General features: G+C 32.5%; 2 protein-coding genes across 2 annotated transcripts; one reads left to right on the top strand and one right to left on the bottom strand.

Moving 5' to 3' along the window:
* Window positions 1-4308: 4308 nt before the first annotated feature.
* Window positions 4309-4798, bottom strand: LOC25491738 (repetitive proline-rich cell wall protein). The gene has a single exon (XM_013599753.3). The coding sequence runs from the start codon at window positions 4758-4760 to the stop codon at window positions 4524-4526; it is 237 nt and encodes a 78-aa protein (XP_013455207.1). The 5' UTR covers window positions 4761-4798; the 3' UTR covers window positions 4309-4523.
* A 942-nt stretch (window positions 4799-5740) lies between these two features.
* LOC25491737 (receptor kinase-like protein Xa21) lies at window positions 5741-14994 on the top strand. The gene is made up of 4 exons (XM_013599752.3): window positions 5741-6435; window positions 7503-7718; window positions 12287-14263; window positions 14454-14994. The coding sequence occupies exons 1-4, from the start codon at window positions 5814-5816 to the stop codon at window positions 14807-14809; spliced, it is 3171 nt and encodes a 1056-aa protein (XP_013455206.2). The 5' UTR covers window positions 5741-5813; the 3' UTR covers window positions 14810-14994.
* Window positions 14995-17856: the final 2862 nt, after the last annotated feature.

Here is a 17856-nt window from a genome sequence, read left to right as displayed (position 1 = left end):
TTTTGAAAATTAATTTTCAAATTATTTACTTTTTACATGTTTTTTTAAAATAATTTTAAGGTTTAAATATGTAAATCGTCCATGTAATTTTGCGTGTTTTTGGTTTTTGTCTCTGTATCTTTTTTTTTGTTTTAAAACAACCCCTGTAAGTTAATAACTTTTTGCTTTTCGTCCCTCCCGTCAAACTCTGTTACAAAAACGCCTTGCTAGCTAACGGTGAGTTACATGGCAGGTGCTGACTTGGCCAAACACGCTTATGTGAACTGACAGATGATCCCTGACTATATTACAGGGATCAAAACCAAAAACGAAAAGGTACAGAGGGACGAAATTAAAAACACCTAAATATGAAAATTAGGTGGCCTTCCAGAAGATCCCTGACTATATTACAGGGACCAAAACAAAAAACGAAAAGTTACAAAAGGACGAAATTAAAAATCATGAAGTTACAAAATTTGAAATTAAAATCCCTTGTGGGTATATGAATTGGTACATCCATCTTTGTTCTGTTCCATATTATCGTAACAAAATCAATACAAGTTGGAATGGAATCCATACAACAGAGAGAAGATGAAGAAGATGGCAGAGATTTTTAACTTCGTGATTTTTAATTTTGTTCCATATGATGAAGAAGCTGTGAAATTCAATTGAAGAAAAAATATAATGGAGGATGAAGACATTGTTGTCAGACATGTGATTTCAGAAGTACAAAAGAAGAAGAAGAAGAAGAAGAATATGGCAAAGAGAGAGGAAGAAGATGGAAACAACAAGGGTTTTTAATTTCAAATTTTTAACTTCGTGATTTTTAATTTCGTCCTTCTGTAACTTTTCGTTTTTGGTTTTGGTCACTGTAATATAGTCAGAGATCTTCTGGAAGGCCACCTAAATTTCATATTTTGTTATTTAGGTGTTTTTAATTTTGTCCTCTATACCTTTTCGTTTTTGGTTTTGGTCCCTATAATATAGTCAGGGATCATCTGTCATTCCACATAAACGTGTTTGGCCAAGTCAGCACCTGCCACGTCACTCACCGTTAGCCACAAGGCGTCTTTGTAACAGAGTTTGACGGGAGGGATGAAAAGCAAAAGGTTATTAACTTACAGGGGTTGTTTTAGAACAAAAAAAGATACAAGGACGAAAACCAAAAACACGCCAAATTACAGGGACGATTTACATATTTAAGTCTAATTTTAAATCAGAAATTAAATTAATATTTTAAACCATTACATACATGTGTCCCCATGAGCTTAACTCAGTTGGCAAAGACAATGCATAATGTATGTAAGGTTCGGGGTTCAAACCCCGAACACCACAAAAAAAAAAAAAACCATTACACAAATGTCAGGTTTTAAAAAAATCAAAATTAAAATAATTACACAGTGGCGTGCCACATCAGCGTCTGGATGGATATATAAGTGTTTTGTGGAGAATCTTCATATTGAAATTTATAATTTTTTTTTACAGGGGTAAATCGGAACTCGCCTAAGTTACAAGTGATAAAGACATATTAATAAAAACAATTGAATTAAAATTTAAATAAAAAATTAGTGATTTTTTTTGACATATTAATAAATGAAAATGAAGAAAAAAAACTAAAAAATACAAATTAGTGGGGTCAAGCGTTTGTTAGTAGAAAAGAAAAGGAAAGATTTTGAAAAAAAAAACAAACTGATATAACTTAGTACTAATAAAAATCAAATAAAAAATTTAACAAATGAGAAACCATGGCGTGGTGGTAAATATCCTCAATTGCTATTACAAGGTTGTGGGAATTTCAATTAATTTACTTTTGCATCATTTAATACCAAAAACGCGAAAATCTCTTTGTGACGGCATTCTTGAACGTCGCTAAATATTAGAGGAATCTACGACGGAATATGTGACGGAACAGTTATAGATGGAATAAAACCGTCGCTAAATACCTGACAAAAGTTGGGAAAGGCACATTTATGACGGAATTTATGACGGATACGTAGGGATGGCGGAAACCCTCGCAAAACCCGTCGCTAATGATATGTTCACTAAATTCCTCACAAAATCCGTCATAATTTGCGACGGTTTACAATACCTCACAAATTTCCGTCGCAAAATCTGAATTTTCTAGTAGTGTAGATATGCTTCTTGATTTAATGGATGAGTGAAAAGATTTAGTGTGTTTTATTATTTTTCTTGTAGTTGCAAATTATAAGAATTGGTGAGTTGCAATTTTGTTAGAGCATGTGATTTGATGAATATGATTTCTTATTTATGAAATGAGAAATGTTATTGAATTAAAGTGATTTTTGTTGTGTATGTGGTTTAGTGTTTGTGTTAAAGTTTCCTAATTATGAAGTTTTAGTGATAATGTATAATTCATAAATTATGTGGTTCAAGAGTCCGAAAAGTTTGTAATTTATAGAAAAGTGCATAACATGCATATCATTGCATTTGATGGATCTTTAAGTGCCAAATGGGGAGATTACCATTATTTCAATGGATCTCTAAGTGCCAAATGAGGCGATTATTATTATTTCAATGGATTTATAAATGCCAAATGGGGCGATTTTTATTATTTCAATGGATTTATAAGTGTCAAATGGGGCGATTATTATTATATGTCAAATGGGGCGATTCAATGGATTTTTAAGTGCCAAATGGGGCGATTATTATTATATGCCAAATGGGGCAATTCTTTATTATATGCCAAATGGGGTGATTAAAACTATTATGAAAGTTGGGGCGATATCTGAATCATGGTCTGTTTACATTTCATACATTTGCATCATCAACATTGAGTCTTTGGTCTTGTGTTTGTTCTTATAGCATATTTTAGAGTGATGAATATTTTAAACTAAAAAGAAATTATTTTAGCACAATTCCTTGATGATGATCATATATTCTTATTTGATGTTGTAATTTATTATTGATTTTATTTCATGGGTGTTGAAGACTAACCCTTACAACCAACATTTTAGGTACCAAAGGAGATATGATGTGTGCTTGATGTTTTCCTTGAAGCGTGTCCGCGGGAAAACAAATTTGGGTTTTCTGAATTGTAATTAAATTAGTTTAATTAATTTTTGTTATGTTCTAGTTAGGAAGAAACAAAATAGTCTTGTCTTTAAAAAAAAAGAATTAGACGTAATGTCTTAAATTTTTATAGGCATTAAACAAACATTAAAATATTTAGATTTTTTTTTTTGAATCTCGAAAAATAATCTCTACATTTTTTTCACATAAAATATATATATTTTTAAAGCCGAAACAAACACACGCTAAATACCGAACTTTTGTGCATTTAACACAATAAATCATATTAAGTCGTGTACATTTTGTCAAGTGAGGAGAAACACTTCCTTAGAAACAAACCCAAATTAAAAAAAACATTGGGCACACCCACACAAATACCTTTTTTATTTAAATTGTTAATGAGATAAGATAAGGATTGAATTGAATGTGAATGTTATGAAGAAGATGAAGGTGATATGGGAAGATATGGACAACGTTGTTATGAGAGAAAAAAGGGTTTGAACTGAATGTGAGAGATAGAAGGTGGGTCACAGAGTCATGAACCGAATGAGAGGTTATGTCTCGTTTGTTTAGGATTGTTTAGAATTTTTACACACGTGTCCGTGAAAATTCTTGGTAAAACTTCCGTACTAAATAGCAGTTCTCATAGTTTAATGATGTTAAATGATACCATTTAACATTTAAAGATTAAATGGTTAGATGATGTTGAATAATATGATTAATTTAATTATCATTTAATTTTTTTTATTATTGTGTGTACGCCTAAATAATATAATTTGTGATTGGGTCTATGTAAGACTAGGGATGGGCAAAAAAACCAAAAAACTGAACCGAACTATTGAACCGAACAAAACAAAAAAAAACTGAACCATTACTAACAGTTCAGGATCTGACCTGAAATAGTTCGTTCGGTTTGGTTCAGTTTGGTTTGGAAAGGTTCGGTTCAATTCAGAACAATTCAGTTTGGTTTTAAAAGTTCTAAAACTCGATGTCATTTGGTTTTTTATTTTTTTCAATGATACAAATAATAATAATTTGGTTCGGTTCTGAACATTTTGGTTCGATTCAGAAAGAAAATAGTTCAATTCAGTTCAATTATTTTGAATTTAACAAACAATTCAGTTCGGTTCAATTCAGTTTTCATTCCAAACAGAACCATGCACACCCCTATGTAAGACTAGCATGTTAAGGCAGTAAAGAAATTTATATGAAAAAAAGACAATACTGAAATTAGTAAGTTTGTTTCACGATTTAGTCAACCAGTGTGAATCAAAAGAAGAAAAAGAAAAAAACCAACAATAGAACAACTAAACCATAAAGTTCTTATTATTAATTTGTAGTACAAAAGCCACCATTTTCTGTTGCTCCATTTTACACTCGCAATACCTATCTTGCCAATATACATCACTATATTGTTTACTTATTTTCATGGACAGGAACTATACGTACATATCACTTATTAGGGCATATTTTCTTAATAGCATTCCTTAGAAATGGTGACGCGGCTTCTAATATCAAGGCTTCTCAACCTGTGGTTTGCAGACATGTGGTTTCTTTACCGGTGGTTTTTCAACCGACGCCTTTTTCATCGAAGGTGTGTACACCGGTAACTTATTTCCTGGTGGTCGTCGTGGTCGAAAAGAAGGATCCCGTGCTCCATATCCAATTGGTTCACATTCAGGTTGTGCAAGACCCTGAGGGATGACAATGAGAACAATAAGAAGCAACACTAGGAAGCGAAAGGAAGCCATATTAGTTTGATTTTTGAGTTTGGTACATAAAACACAAGAGTGATGACTAGCTGCTTTTATACTAGTCTTGGTCTTTGTGAGTCCACTCTCATGTACGAAAAATCTTCATTTTTTGTGATTTTTTCCACGTTGATACATGTGATTTTGTTTTCATATGAATGCGATGTTTCAAACTATATGGCAATTGGAGTGGACAAGTTGCATCGAGGTGATATTTTTCCACACATGACGACATGATCAAGTACTATATATCTTGCCAGATATTTTTCTGTGTTGCATCAAGGTAATATTTTTCCACACACAACGACACGATCAAGTTACATCAAGGTGCTATTGATATTAATTATCGATGGTCCTATTTAACAAGGAAGCAGATATTTAGAATGGTTGGATGGCAGCATGCATAATGAATTTAACTAGATAGGGTAATGATCAGAATATGTATGGAAGATGTGTAGCCAGCTCATATATTATTGCACAACTTGCGTCTAAGAAGGAGATATCAGAATTCATCCTATTATCGGTACACTTATTTCATATAGATCAATAAGTCAACGATCATTTTTATATAATAAAGAGATATTTATTGACTTTTATATTTTAGAAAATATTATTTTATAAGAAAAAATTTCATTTCATTCTTTATAAGAATCATATTATTTTTTTTAACATTATATCGAAAAAAATAATCAATATTCACTATTATAATTAATAAAAATTAAAAAAAATTGAATTTTGATTTGCCAACACTTTTAAGAAATAAAATATAATTATTATAATCATAATTGATAGAAAATATATATTTTCTAAAACAAATAAAAAATATGGGTGTTACGGTGCATTTAATTTTTTTGAATGTAAAGTAGAAATTGCCGTGTTACGTACGCTATACTCTTGTCCTTTCTCATTGATTGACTTGGTTGATTTGAACCACCTAGCCCCCACCAACACTCTGTATGTGAATCTCTCACATTTACACAAAATAATATTAACAACTATATATCATCCTCATCAGTCCTTGCCTTTTCTCTCATCCACACATACTAAGGAAAAATGGTGAATCTATTATCTCATCTCTTACTTTTTTTGCTACCATTGCATTGTTTTATGGCTTGCTTAGCTTCAAATTCAGAAAACATCACAACAGATCAATCTGCACTTCTAGCATTCAAATCACTAATTACTTCAGACCCCTATGATATGCTGACTAATAATTGGTCAACCTCCTCATCGGTATGCAATTGGGTTGGTGTTGTTTGTGATGAGCGACATGGTAGAGTCTACAGTTTGATTCTCCAAAACATGAGGCTTAGAGGCAACATTTCCCCAAACTTGGGGAACTTGTCCTTTCTTGTTACACTTGACCTTAAAAATAATAGCTTTGGTGGTCAGTTACCTAAAGAGTTATTTCGGTTGCGCCGATTAAAGTTTCTTCATATAAGTTATAACGAGTTTGAAGGTGGAATTCCTGTTGTCTTGGGGGACTTATCACAACTTCAATATTTGTATCTTGGTGTAAACAATTTCAGTGGTATTATCCCCCAGTCTATTGGCAACCTTCAGAGGTTGAAAGAATTGGATACTAGTTACAACAGACTATCTGGGCCCATACCTCAATCAATTTCAAACATGTCTTCACTCGAACTTCTTAATTTATATTCTAACTACTTTTCAGGTACTCCAACCTCATATATAATGCGTCATGTTAGTTTGTTTCCCACTATTTGTAATTTTAGAATTTAAATTTAGGATTTGGTTACTCTTTTCGACAATATTTGTCGAGCATTTGACCATTTTACATATATTAATAAAATATTATAAGTGAAAGAATGAGAATTGTTATTTTACTAAATTATTCTCCTTTTCTAATATAAATTTTACTAAATCTTTCTAATGAATAATTTGAGTATTTTTTCTGCATAAATACAAAGTGGAAAATAACATCTTAAGAGTAATGAACATGTTTTTAATTAGATTTGCCAATTAAAAATTAGAATGCAAATAGATCTTTTTTAATTAGTCATATGAGTTTATAAGTTTTTTTTTTTTTGAAGGGATGAGTTTAAAAAAGCCCCATAACTCTTCTTAACTCATAAATGAATTTCTTAGAATGACAAAATTAAAAGTATTTGCCCTATAAGATCCTCAACTCTTCCACCGCTTATTTGGAAAAAAAAAATATCCAATCTATGATGCTAGACTAGTTAATAAATATATACCCATCCACTTTTATAATCTAAAATTTTATTATAGAAAGGGAAAACAAACACCAGTTTATCCAATTGATAAGGATATTGTATAATATATGTAAGAGTTGGGTTTGAACCTCAGACATTTACCTCTCCACATTTTAAAATGTGCGAGCTACAACCACTAGATAACTTAACAAAAAAAAGAATTCTTTCAAATATCATCAAAATATTACTAACACCGATACCAAGCACAAAACCTACGAGATATCCACAATTACAAGAAGACACTAGTGAAAAAAATACATAGCTTATACATGTAAAACTCCTAACCAAACCACACACATACTGATACAAAACAAGAGAACAATATATTAAGTCAGAAAATTTGGAACAACAACAACCAACAAGCAGAACAACAGTCAGAAAATTTCAAGTCAGAAAATTTCAAGTCAGAAAATTTGATGTCTTGTATTGATAAATGAATTTTTTTAATTTTTTTTTTAGGGATGATAAATGAATCTTAAATCTGATATTCATGTTACATATGTAGGTAAAATTCCATCGCTTAATAAAATGACTTCTTTGAGGGTGGTCGAACTTGCCAATAACAATTTAAATGGAAGACTACCAAATGATTTTTTCAATCAGCTTCCTCAACTTGAAGATCTTACATTAACCGACAATCAATTTGAAGGAAGCATTCCAAGATCAATCGGTAACTGCACATCGTTGATAAACTTAGATTTACAATCGAACTTTTTTACAGGTATGTTTTATTTTCTATCTTAAAACATTTACACGAAATAAGATGCATATTGATCATTTTCAATTATTTTACATTTCGTAAAATTATTCAAAAAGCTTTCATTTTTTTTTAATTTTATCTATTTCTTTTAGAATCATATTCCCTTAATCTTGGTAAAGAAATCTCTTAATGAAAATGCTCTTTAATATGTAAAGCTTGTCGTAAAAGTTGCATAGTTAACCCTTCAAAAGTAGAATTAAAGATTCAATATATATATATATATATTAGCCAAAAGAAAAATATATTAAATAAAAATAAAGGGATAGATAAACTAGGATGACATTAGACCTGACCCAGGTATAACCTAAACGAGGATACATCATGTAAAAGCATACCAACTAGACCAATCCTAATCTATCTAACAAAAATTCACGTATCACGAGTGCAACTTAGCAAACCCACGTACGGGCACGAAACCAAGTTAAAAAAAAATGAAAAGTGAACATTGCAAAGAACATAAAGGATTTAAATTTAGAGAATGGATCGACTACCAACACGGTAAAAAAATCCAAGTGCCAAGCCCCCTAAACACGACAACAAGCATAAAGCTCTTTCGAACAGGACACATAAGAACTCAGATCGAGGGACAAATCTAATACGTAAGTAACCAAACAAACCTTTGTGGGTTAACAGAACCAGACCCTTTCGGGTTATTGAAACTGAACCAGACCCTTACCAGTTATTAAACCCGAACCACAACTAAGCTAAAATCTAGAGCCTCCCCATCCCAGACAAGAACACACAAACACCACAAACAGCTGGATACATCACAAACAAACAACCCACCAACAGAGATGATCCAACACACACGAACAAGACTAACAAACATACAAAAGAAAGAAAAAACACAAAGGCCATCCAAAAAATGAGATGATCTGATAACTTCTAACAATGGAACTTTCTCGAAACCTCCCGACAGACACAAACGAAATCCAAAACAAACCAGCTTGAAACTATAGCACTTTCAACGCGAAGAAGGAGGATTAAACAAAGAGAGTGTTGGTTGTCGGAAGGAAAAGAGCGAAGAGAATCGCAAAACAGGGAACACCGGCGCGACGACCGCTGTGAGCTTCGCCAACAAAACCGGGTCTTCCGACACGAACAGGAAGGAAAGGAAATGTGGATGGAAAATCCATCGTCACATCAACAACCACTATTATGTACATCTTGTACGGCCACAAATTTGGAATGAGGAAGGTGGTGGTAATTTTGTTTGGGTTTAGGGAGAAGGCAGAGGATGTTTTTTAATCACTAAATTTACTGACGCTCAGCGAATGTCACTTGTGAAGCCTAAAGGTGAGAACAACACAAGAAGGGGGATGGGGGGTTGAATTGTGTTAGCTTTTTCTTCTTTTTAACTAAGTCCAAGGTTTTGACTCTGATAGAGTCCAGACTCTGAAGCAATTTTCTAAGTTAATTGCAGCATATATAAAAGTAGAGAGAGAGAGAGAGAGAGAGAGAGAGAGAGAGAGAGAGAGAGAAGAGAGAGAGACACAAAGCAATTTATCTCGGTTCCTTCCACAATCCAGAAGTAATCCAGTCCTCTTGTAACTTGCAAGAGATTTTTCACTATAATCACACAAGATTACAAATGCTAAAGCACACAAGCAAGAGAATTCTGACAAACAAAGATTACAAAGAAAATTGTTTGGCTTAAACACTTGATATACAATGAGAGGTGTTCCTAAAATACAACACACATCAGACTCTAGACTTGAGAATTTCTAAGATATGAAAGTTGTAAAGAAATTCTAAGTGTTTGATGATTATATAATTTTGACAGAGTTTTGGGACTATGAAAATATTGCAGAGTCTTGTAGTTTCTTCAAATCTTTGATCCTTTATATAGAGGTTGCAGATATATGTTGAATAGTGCAAGCACATCAATATAGTCCTTAGAGAAGCTTGATCAATCATCATTAATTTGTTGCTTGATTTGGTTAATGTCCTAGTAAGGAATAATTTGAAAACCATTCCTTGATAAGGAATTCACCGTTCCAATCCATTAGAGACACAATTGTAGCTCCTACAATGCACATGGGAATGTTGGAGGTAGTGGTTGTACAATTGTACTTTTTATCCTTTACTGTCCTTCTATGAGAATAACATCCAATGACCTTCTAATTCTTCAGAACCATCGTTGCTTCAGCTTGCGGGGCCTTCTACACCTTTGTGTCTTCAAATATCCATAAACTGGCTTCCAGGGTCTGAGGTCCATATTCTGGATGATCATCAGATTCTGACTGCATCAACTTCTGGGTAGTCATCAGAGTCTGACTTCTTTAGATTCTGACTTGCAACTTGGCTTCTTTTGTAAATTCCTTGCTCATTAATTGTTCTTTGAGAACCAATACTTGATTAAGACATACTAAATTTTAGTCTAAGGTCCTGCATACTTGAACAAATATTAACGTATCCAATTGATCTTTTGATACCTTGTTATCATCAAAACCCATGAGGCATTGTTTAAATTTATTTTGTTCCAACAATCTCCTTTTTTTTTTATGATGACAAACTCGAGTATCAATTAACAATTGTTGTTAAATTAATTAACAAGTTGACTTTAGGGTCTGAGGTTCGTAAGCTCCCCCTAAGTCTGATAGGTCCAGAAGGTGAGGTTTGTAAGCACCCCCTAAGTTCTATCCATGTTAATTAAATTTATTTTAAGTTAAAAAAAACGTCACTCAAAAGCTTATCACATTATATCCAGAGGCTAAGAGATGAGAAGAAGGTTTTCCTAAATTAATTTTATTTAACTTAGCGGACTCAGAGCCTAAATGCCATTATATGTCTTACTCCCCCTTTTGTCATCAACAAAAAAAAGTTATAAAAAAAGAGTAAGAAAAGATTGGATAAAAACACGATTGTATCAACATCAGAAGCAAATAATATATCAAAACAAATATTATCAGAAGCAGAAAAATGTATCAGATTCAATAAACAATGAGATGCATAAAAAGTTAGGAGCAAGAAACATAAAGAAAATGTGTGCAACTAAAGTTTCTATGGTTTCTACTACTTCTGCATCATCTCCAACAGAGCATTAATCCCATCATTTGTCTGATCTTGCTTCTTTGCCATATGTGCTTGAGTCTTAGCCATTTCAGCTTGCTCCTTCACTATCTGATAATGCTTAGCTAAAAACTCAGTGTGATGCTTCTACATTTTTTTATCCAGCTTTTCTTGTTTCCTGACTTGCTCAGCTTGAATCTCACTCTAACGCTTCTGTTCAAGCATAACTTCCATAAGTTGAGCCTTCATTGCTTCAATAGTCAGCTTTTGCTCTTGTAGATCAACTTCCATTTTGTCTTGAAATTGTATCATCTTAGGCTCTTAACTTTTGATCACAATCTGACCAGGCTTCACACAGAACTTGGAGATGAAAGAAGCTTGAAGTCCAGACTTTATAATCTCAGGCACTTTTGGACGAGTTGCTTCAACAAACGTAGAGTTAGAAATCTGGCTTGAGATGTATTTCCTCGATTTCACTGCTTCCATACTCTTCATGACTTCTTGAAACCAGCTTATGAGAGATTTTTCTTAAGTTGCAATGGAGACAGTCTGAAGATCAACAAGAGTTGTCTCTACCAGATTCCTTAGATTGTTCCATTTGTCTGTGTAGTTTACCAGATGGATAACTTGATACCTTGCTTCCACCAGCTCCTCAAGGTTATCAAAGACAGTCTTTCACACCGCTTGTAACACTAGATTGGAGGTTAAGGTTGGAGGTAGTTGAATGTTCAGAGAATATGAAATGGAAAATGAAGGGATTTATGATATAATAACCATGTCAATACCAGAATGAGCTTCTGATACTTCCATGGCCACAATGTTATCATCAGAGGCTATGGTCATTTGAACAAAGTTTTCTGGTTGGGTATCAACTTCTGATGCTTCAGACATGATATCATCAGAGGTTTCAAGGTTGGTTTCAGGTTTAGGAAAATGAAGGTGGGCAACTAGAATGGGTTGGTCTTCTAACACTGATGAAGATGTATTAAAGACTGTTTTGGTTGAGGTGTTTGATTGTGGTTTAGAGTCTGTTGTGTTTGTTGTTGTTGTTTGGATTTTGGAAACAACAACTACCATTGTTGTCTCAGAGGTTGTTTCTGATGGTTGTTGGTGTTGGGGGATTTCTGAAACAATTGAATCAGCTATTGTTTCAAATGCTGTTTCTGTAGTTTAGATTTCTTATTGTTTAGGTAGTACCCCACGTAGATGTTGTGAGAGAGCAACTATAGCAGATGTCTAGGTTTGTTTTGGACATAGATGGTTGAATATTTGTACCGCATTTGATGAAGATTTTATATGTTTTGTATATGTAGATGAAAATTTTTATTTACCAATATGTGATTGTCGATATAATAAAATTTTGAAAACTCTTGACTATTTTAAAAATATCAACATTAATTTAATGTTCAAACTCTTGACTAGTTTATTGTCCCTTTTTGTGTTCCCAAAACATTACCCATATACAAGATGAAGGATCACTATTCTACCAAATAACCACGAATATTATCCATTTCCAGGTTCGATACTTGAGGAGATTGGCTATCTTGATAAACTTGAGTTGCTAGTATTGCATAACAATAGCTTTAGTGGAGCCATTCCTTCCAAAATCTTTAACATGTCATCACTCACTGGCTTGTCTCTTGGAATAAATCACCTCTCTCGAATAATTCCATCAAATATGGGATATAGCCTTCCTAGCCTACAATATCTACATTTGTATGGTAACAATTTTACTGGAAATATTCCAAATAGTATATTCAACTCTTCTAATCTTATTGAATTTCGATTGGGTGGTAATGCATTCAGTGGAACTCTACCCAATTTTGTTGGAAATTTAAGGTTCCTCAAAATATTTGACACATTTCACAACAATTTCACAATTGAAGATTCTCATCAATTCTTTACTTCCTTGTCAAATTGTAGAAATTTGAAATTTCTAGACTTATCAAGGAATCATATACTACCAAATCTTCCTAAATCAATTGGAAACCTAACAGCAGAATTCTTCTGGGCAGCATCATGTGGAATTGATGGTAATATTCCCCTAGAAGTTGGAAACATGAGCAACTTGCTACGTTTTTCTCTTTCTGTGAATAATATAACTGGACCAATACCTAGTACATTCAAAGGGTTGCAGAAACTTCAAATTTTGAATCTTAGCAGCAATGGACTACAAGGATCATTTATTGAAGAATTTTGTGAAATGAAGAGTTTGGGTGACTTGTATCTTGAAAAGAATAAGCTCTCTGGAGTTTTACCAACATGTATGGGAAATATGACTTCTCTTATAAGGATACATGTAGGATCCAACAATTTGAACTCTAAAATACCTTTATCTCTTTGGAGTCTTAGGGATATATTAGAGATAAATTTTTCTTCAAATTCTTTAAGTGGTAATCTTCCACCTCAGATTGAGAATTTGAGAGCAATTATATTGTTAGACCTATCAAGAAATCATATTTCAAGCAACATTCCAACAACCATCAACTCCTTAATCACATTGCAGATTCTCTCCTTAGCAGAAAATGAACTGAATGGATCAATTCCCAAATTACTTGGTCAAATGGCAGGCTTGATCTCCTTGGACTTGTCCCAAAATATGTTAACTAGTGTTATTCCAAAATCCTTAGAATCACTTTTGTATCTTGAAAACATCAACTTATCATATAATAGATTAGAAGGAGAGATTCCTGATGGTGGATCTTTCAAGAAATTCACAGCTCAATCTTTTTTGCACAATGGAGTACTCTGCGGAAATCCTCGCCTCCAAGTACCACCCTGTGGGAAAGAAGATAAGAAAATGTCAATGGCAAAGATGATAATACTGAAATGCATACTTCCCATAGTTGTGTCAGCCATTTTAATTGTTGCATTCATCATATGTTTTAGAATCAAGAGGAAAAACGTTGAAAATACTCTTGAAAGGGAATTATCAGTTTTAGGAGCTACAAGAAGAATATCATATTATGAACTTGTGGAAGCAACAAATGGTTTCAATGAGAGTAAATTACTTGGAAGGGGGAGCTTTGGCTCTGTGTATCAGGGGATGCTTCCTGACGGTGAGATGATTGCAGTCAAAGTAATTGATTCAGAGGCAAAATCAACAAGCTTTGATGCAGAATGCAATGTAATGAGAAATCTACGACATCGAAATCTGGTTAAGATTATCAGTAGTTGTTCAAATCATGATTTCAAAGCATTGGTGCTGGAGTTCATGTCAAATGGAAGTGTGGACGATTGGTTATATTCAGATAACTATTGCTTAAATTTCTTGCATAGGTTAAATATAATGATAGATGTTGCATCTGCATTGGAATATCTCCATCATGGTTCTTCAATACCCGTGGTTCATTGTGATCTAAAGCCTTCTAATGTCTTGTTGGATGAAAATATGGTTGCACATGTTAGCGATTTTGGTATTGCCAAGCTCATGGATGAAGGACAATCAAAAACTCATACACAGACTTTAGCTACTATTGGATACCTTGCACCAGGTCATTTCTTCTCTTTTACTTCTTACCATTATCTTCTTTATATTTCAGTCTCAACCAATCTATTTGATTTTATCAACAAAAAAGATCTACAACACACGTATTAGTAACTAACGTGTACGCTGTATTGATCTAAGCCTTAAGTTTTAAAATATTTGATAAATAGTATTAATTAACTAGACTTAACATGCAGAGTATGGATCTAAAGGAATTGTTTCTGTCAAAGGAGACGTGTACAGCTATGGGATTATGCTAATGGAAATCTTCACAAGAAGAAAGCCAACAGATGATATGTTTGCTGCAGAACTAAGCTTGAAGACATGGATCAGTGGATCATTGCCTAATGCAATTATGGAGGTCTTGGATTCTAATTTAGTCCAACTAAATGGGGATGAAATTGATCTATCGTTTCACATGTCATCTATTTTTAGTTTATCCCTGAATTGTTGTGAAGATTCACCTGAAGCAAGAATCAATATGGAAGATGTTATTGCGTCTCTAATCAAAATAAAGACTTTGGTTCTTGGCGAAAACTGGGTCAAGTTATAGGTGTTTACTTTTTCCTTTTGTAAGAATCGTCAGCTGAATAAAGGATCATCCCACAAGCAGCATGTGAAAGTTTACGAATCTGAGTATATATCTGGACTTTGTATTCACTGATTTTTGAATGTTTGTCATATGGTTTTTGCTGCAACTATTTTAAGTTACATCAATATACTTGACTTGATGACTAATTTGACCTAAAATACTCATTTAGGATTAGGAGTTTGAACCTAATTTTTATCAATGACTCAATTGATCGGTTCAAAAATTATCAAGAGCCAAAATGAATCTTCACTAAATATCATAAGACTATATTTTTACATAGGAAACAAATGTGTCTAGTAAAATATATGTGTGAATTGTACTAAAAAAAAAAATATATGTGTGTGTGAAAACTCATTTTTGTAAATACTTTATGGTTCATTTTGGAACTTGTCTTCCTTTTTCTTTTATAAAATTCTATATTTTTTTTTTATCACATTGACATTATTATTTTGTCAAAAAAGATGTGACCTATTCTACACATGGTGTCATAGTATTTTTTTTCAATATTTATGTTATATTATTTTGGGTTAATTATGTTTTAGGTCCCTATAAATAGGCGCGTTTCCAACATTAGTCCCTACTTAAATTTTATTAAATTTTTGGTCCCCAATGTTTTTTTCTTTTAGCAAAATAGGTCCACGCTGTTAATTGTTGCTGATTAAGCAAACAGTGAACCACACATGGATGCCACATTGACTTTTTTTTTTTTGGTTAAATATGTTTTTAGTCCCTGTAAAATTGAGGTATTTTACGTTTAGTCCTTACTTAATTATAATAGTTGTTTTAGTCCTTACAAAACTACTATGCACTCAGTATTAGTCCCTGCTCAATTCTAATTTGTTCAATTTATGATTAAACTCGTGTATACTGTCACTAGTTTTGCATGAAATAGGAGCATGTGGGTTGGTTCGAATTAATATGAAATATTTTCCCACGCTCATTCAATATTTTGCCCCTGGTTAATGATATTAGGTTCTATTCAAATAATTTGTGCCGATTCAACATCTTTTGGTCAACGTAATTTTAAAAAAAGAATAGCTTATTCTTCGGTATCTCATACGGGTTTCATAATTCCAGAAATTGGTTCTATAAGTGATATTGGGCTCAACGGGGCCGTTTTACAAATAATATCTCATAGATTTATTGGCGCTACCCTTTTTTTCTTGGCAAGAACTAGTTATGATAAATTACGTCTTCTTTATCTTGACGAAATGGGCGGAATGGCTATCCCAATGCCAAAAATATTCACGATTTTCACTATCTTATCGATGACTTCTCTTGCATTGTCGGGTATGAGTGGTTTTGTTGCTGAATTGATAGTTTTTTTTAGAATAATTAATAGTCAAAAATATCTTTACATGATGAAAATACTATCATAACTAGTTTTAGTAGGTTTTTTAGTCCCTACAAAAAAAAAATTACTTCTAATTTTAGTCCCTGCTAAAAAAAAGTTTGTTTAATTATCTTTAAACTCTTAAATTTTTGAACAATTTTTTTGACACAAGTTTAGAACACTGTGAAAGGTTCAATTACTAAAATTTAGAATATTTTATCATGAAAAGAATTAAATATGAATTTTTGAAAACGATAAAAGTTAAAGATAAAAGTAATAAAATCTGGACATATAAATCAAATTTTGCGATAATTTTTTGCGGAGGGACTTTTAGTAATGTTCTTAACACGTCTACAAAAAATTGTTAAAAAACTTAAGAGTTTAAGTATAAATTAAACAAATTTTAATTGAGCAGAGACTAATACTGAGTGCATAGTATTTTTGTAAGGACTAAAACAACTATTAAAATTGAGTAAGGACTAAACTTAAAATGCCTCAATTTTACAGGGACTAAAAACATATTTAACAAAAAAAAAAAAAGTCAATGTGGCATCCATGTGTGGTTCACCGTTTGCTTAATCAGCAACAATTAATAGGAGGGACCTATTTTGCTAACGAAAAAAAATGTTGGGGACCAAAAATTTTAAGTAGGAACTAATGTTGGAAACGCGCCTATTTATAGGGATCTAAAACATAATTAACCCTATTATTTTTTATAGAAATTTGTGTTATAATTTATTTTTTACTATATGATTTGAGGAAAAAGATGTGACCTATTCCACTAACGGTATCACAGTATTTTAGAATATATGATTTTTAAGCCTTTCGATCAATATTTGTGTTCTAATGTTATGTCATTTCTCAAAATATTTTAGCATTGATTATAAACAAAAAAAAAAATCAATTGCAATTGAAAGTAACATTTTAACATTTTATTTGAATATATGTTGATGTGGACTTAAATTTAAATTATAGGGTCCATTTTCAATATCTAAAATTAAGAAATTCTAAATATTACAAATTTCAGCAAAATAAACAAACTGCAGGAAAGTCCGCGTGAAAGGCCACATGAAAAACTGCAGGAAAATCCACAGCAATACCTGCGGAATTTCCTGAGGAAATGTAATATTGGATAGGAATTCCGCAGGAAAATCCTCAGTAAAATAATAGTTATTTTCGGATATTGCTGCAGCATAAAAATCGGCAGGAAACTTCGTCTGACTAAGGGTAACCGCAGCAAAATCCTCAGGATCTTTCGCATGAAAATCCGCTGGAAAGACGAGTGTTTCTAGTTGTGTATGATTGACAAATTTGGATTCTCTACTGCCAATGCAACATTTACAATTGCACACCGGGCTTGCCTTTAATCCAAGGTGTTAGTTAAACTACCATATTATCTCTTGCTTAAACTACTATTCTAGCTAATTGTAATTTTATATAGTTCAGCTATGGTTCCTTAAATGTGCTAAATTCATAAAAAGTATAAAATATCGGCGATTCTCTTTTTTTTATATTGACATTTCATGGATAAGAAATAAGCAAACTTCTAACTAACTTACTAAAATCTGTGATTTCGTTGGGTATATCTTGTATATTATCCTAAAATATGCTTTTTGTTCTGGTGTTTCAGTTTCAAAAGAATGTGAAGAACAATTAATGTGACAAGCTATATATG

Source organism: Medicago truncatula, chromosome 4, assembly GCF_003473485.1.
Source record: "Medicago truncatula cultivar Jemalong A17 chromosome 4, MtrunA17r5.0-ANR, whole genome shotgun sequence".
NCBI classification, from domain to species: domain Eukaryota; kingdom Viridiplantae; phylum Streptophyta; class Magnoliopsida; order Fabales; family Fabaceae; genus Medicago; species Medicago truncatula.
The sequence above is the reverse complement of the archived record's forward strand: the minus strand, read 5'-3'. Positions and strand labels throughout refer to the sequence as shown.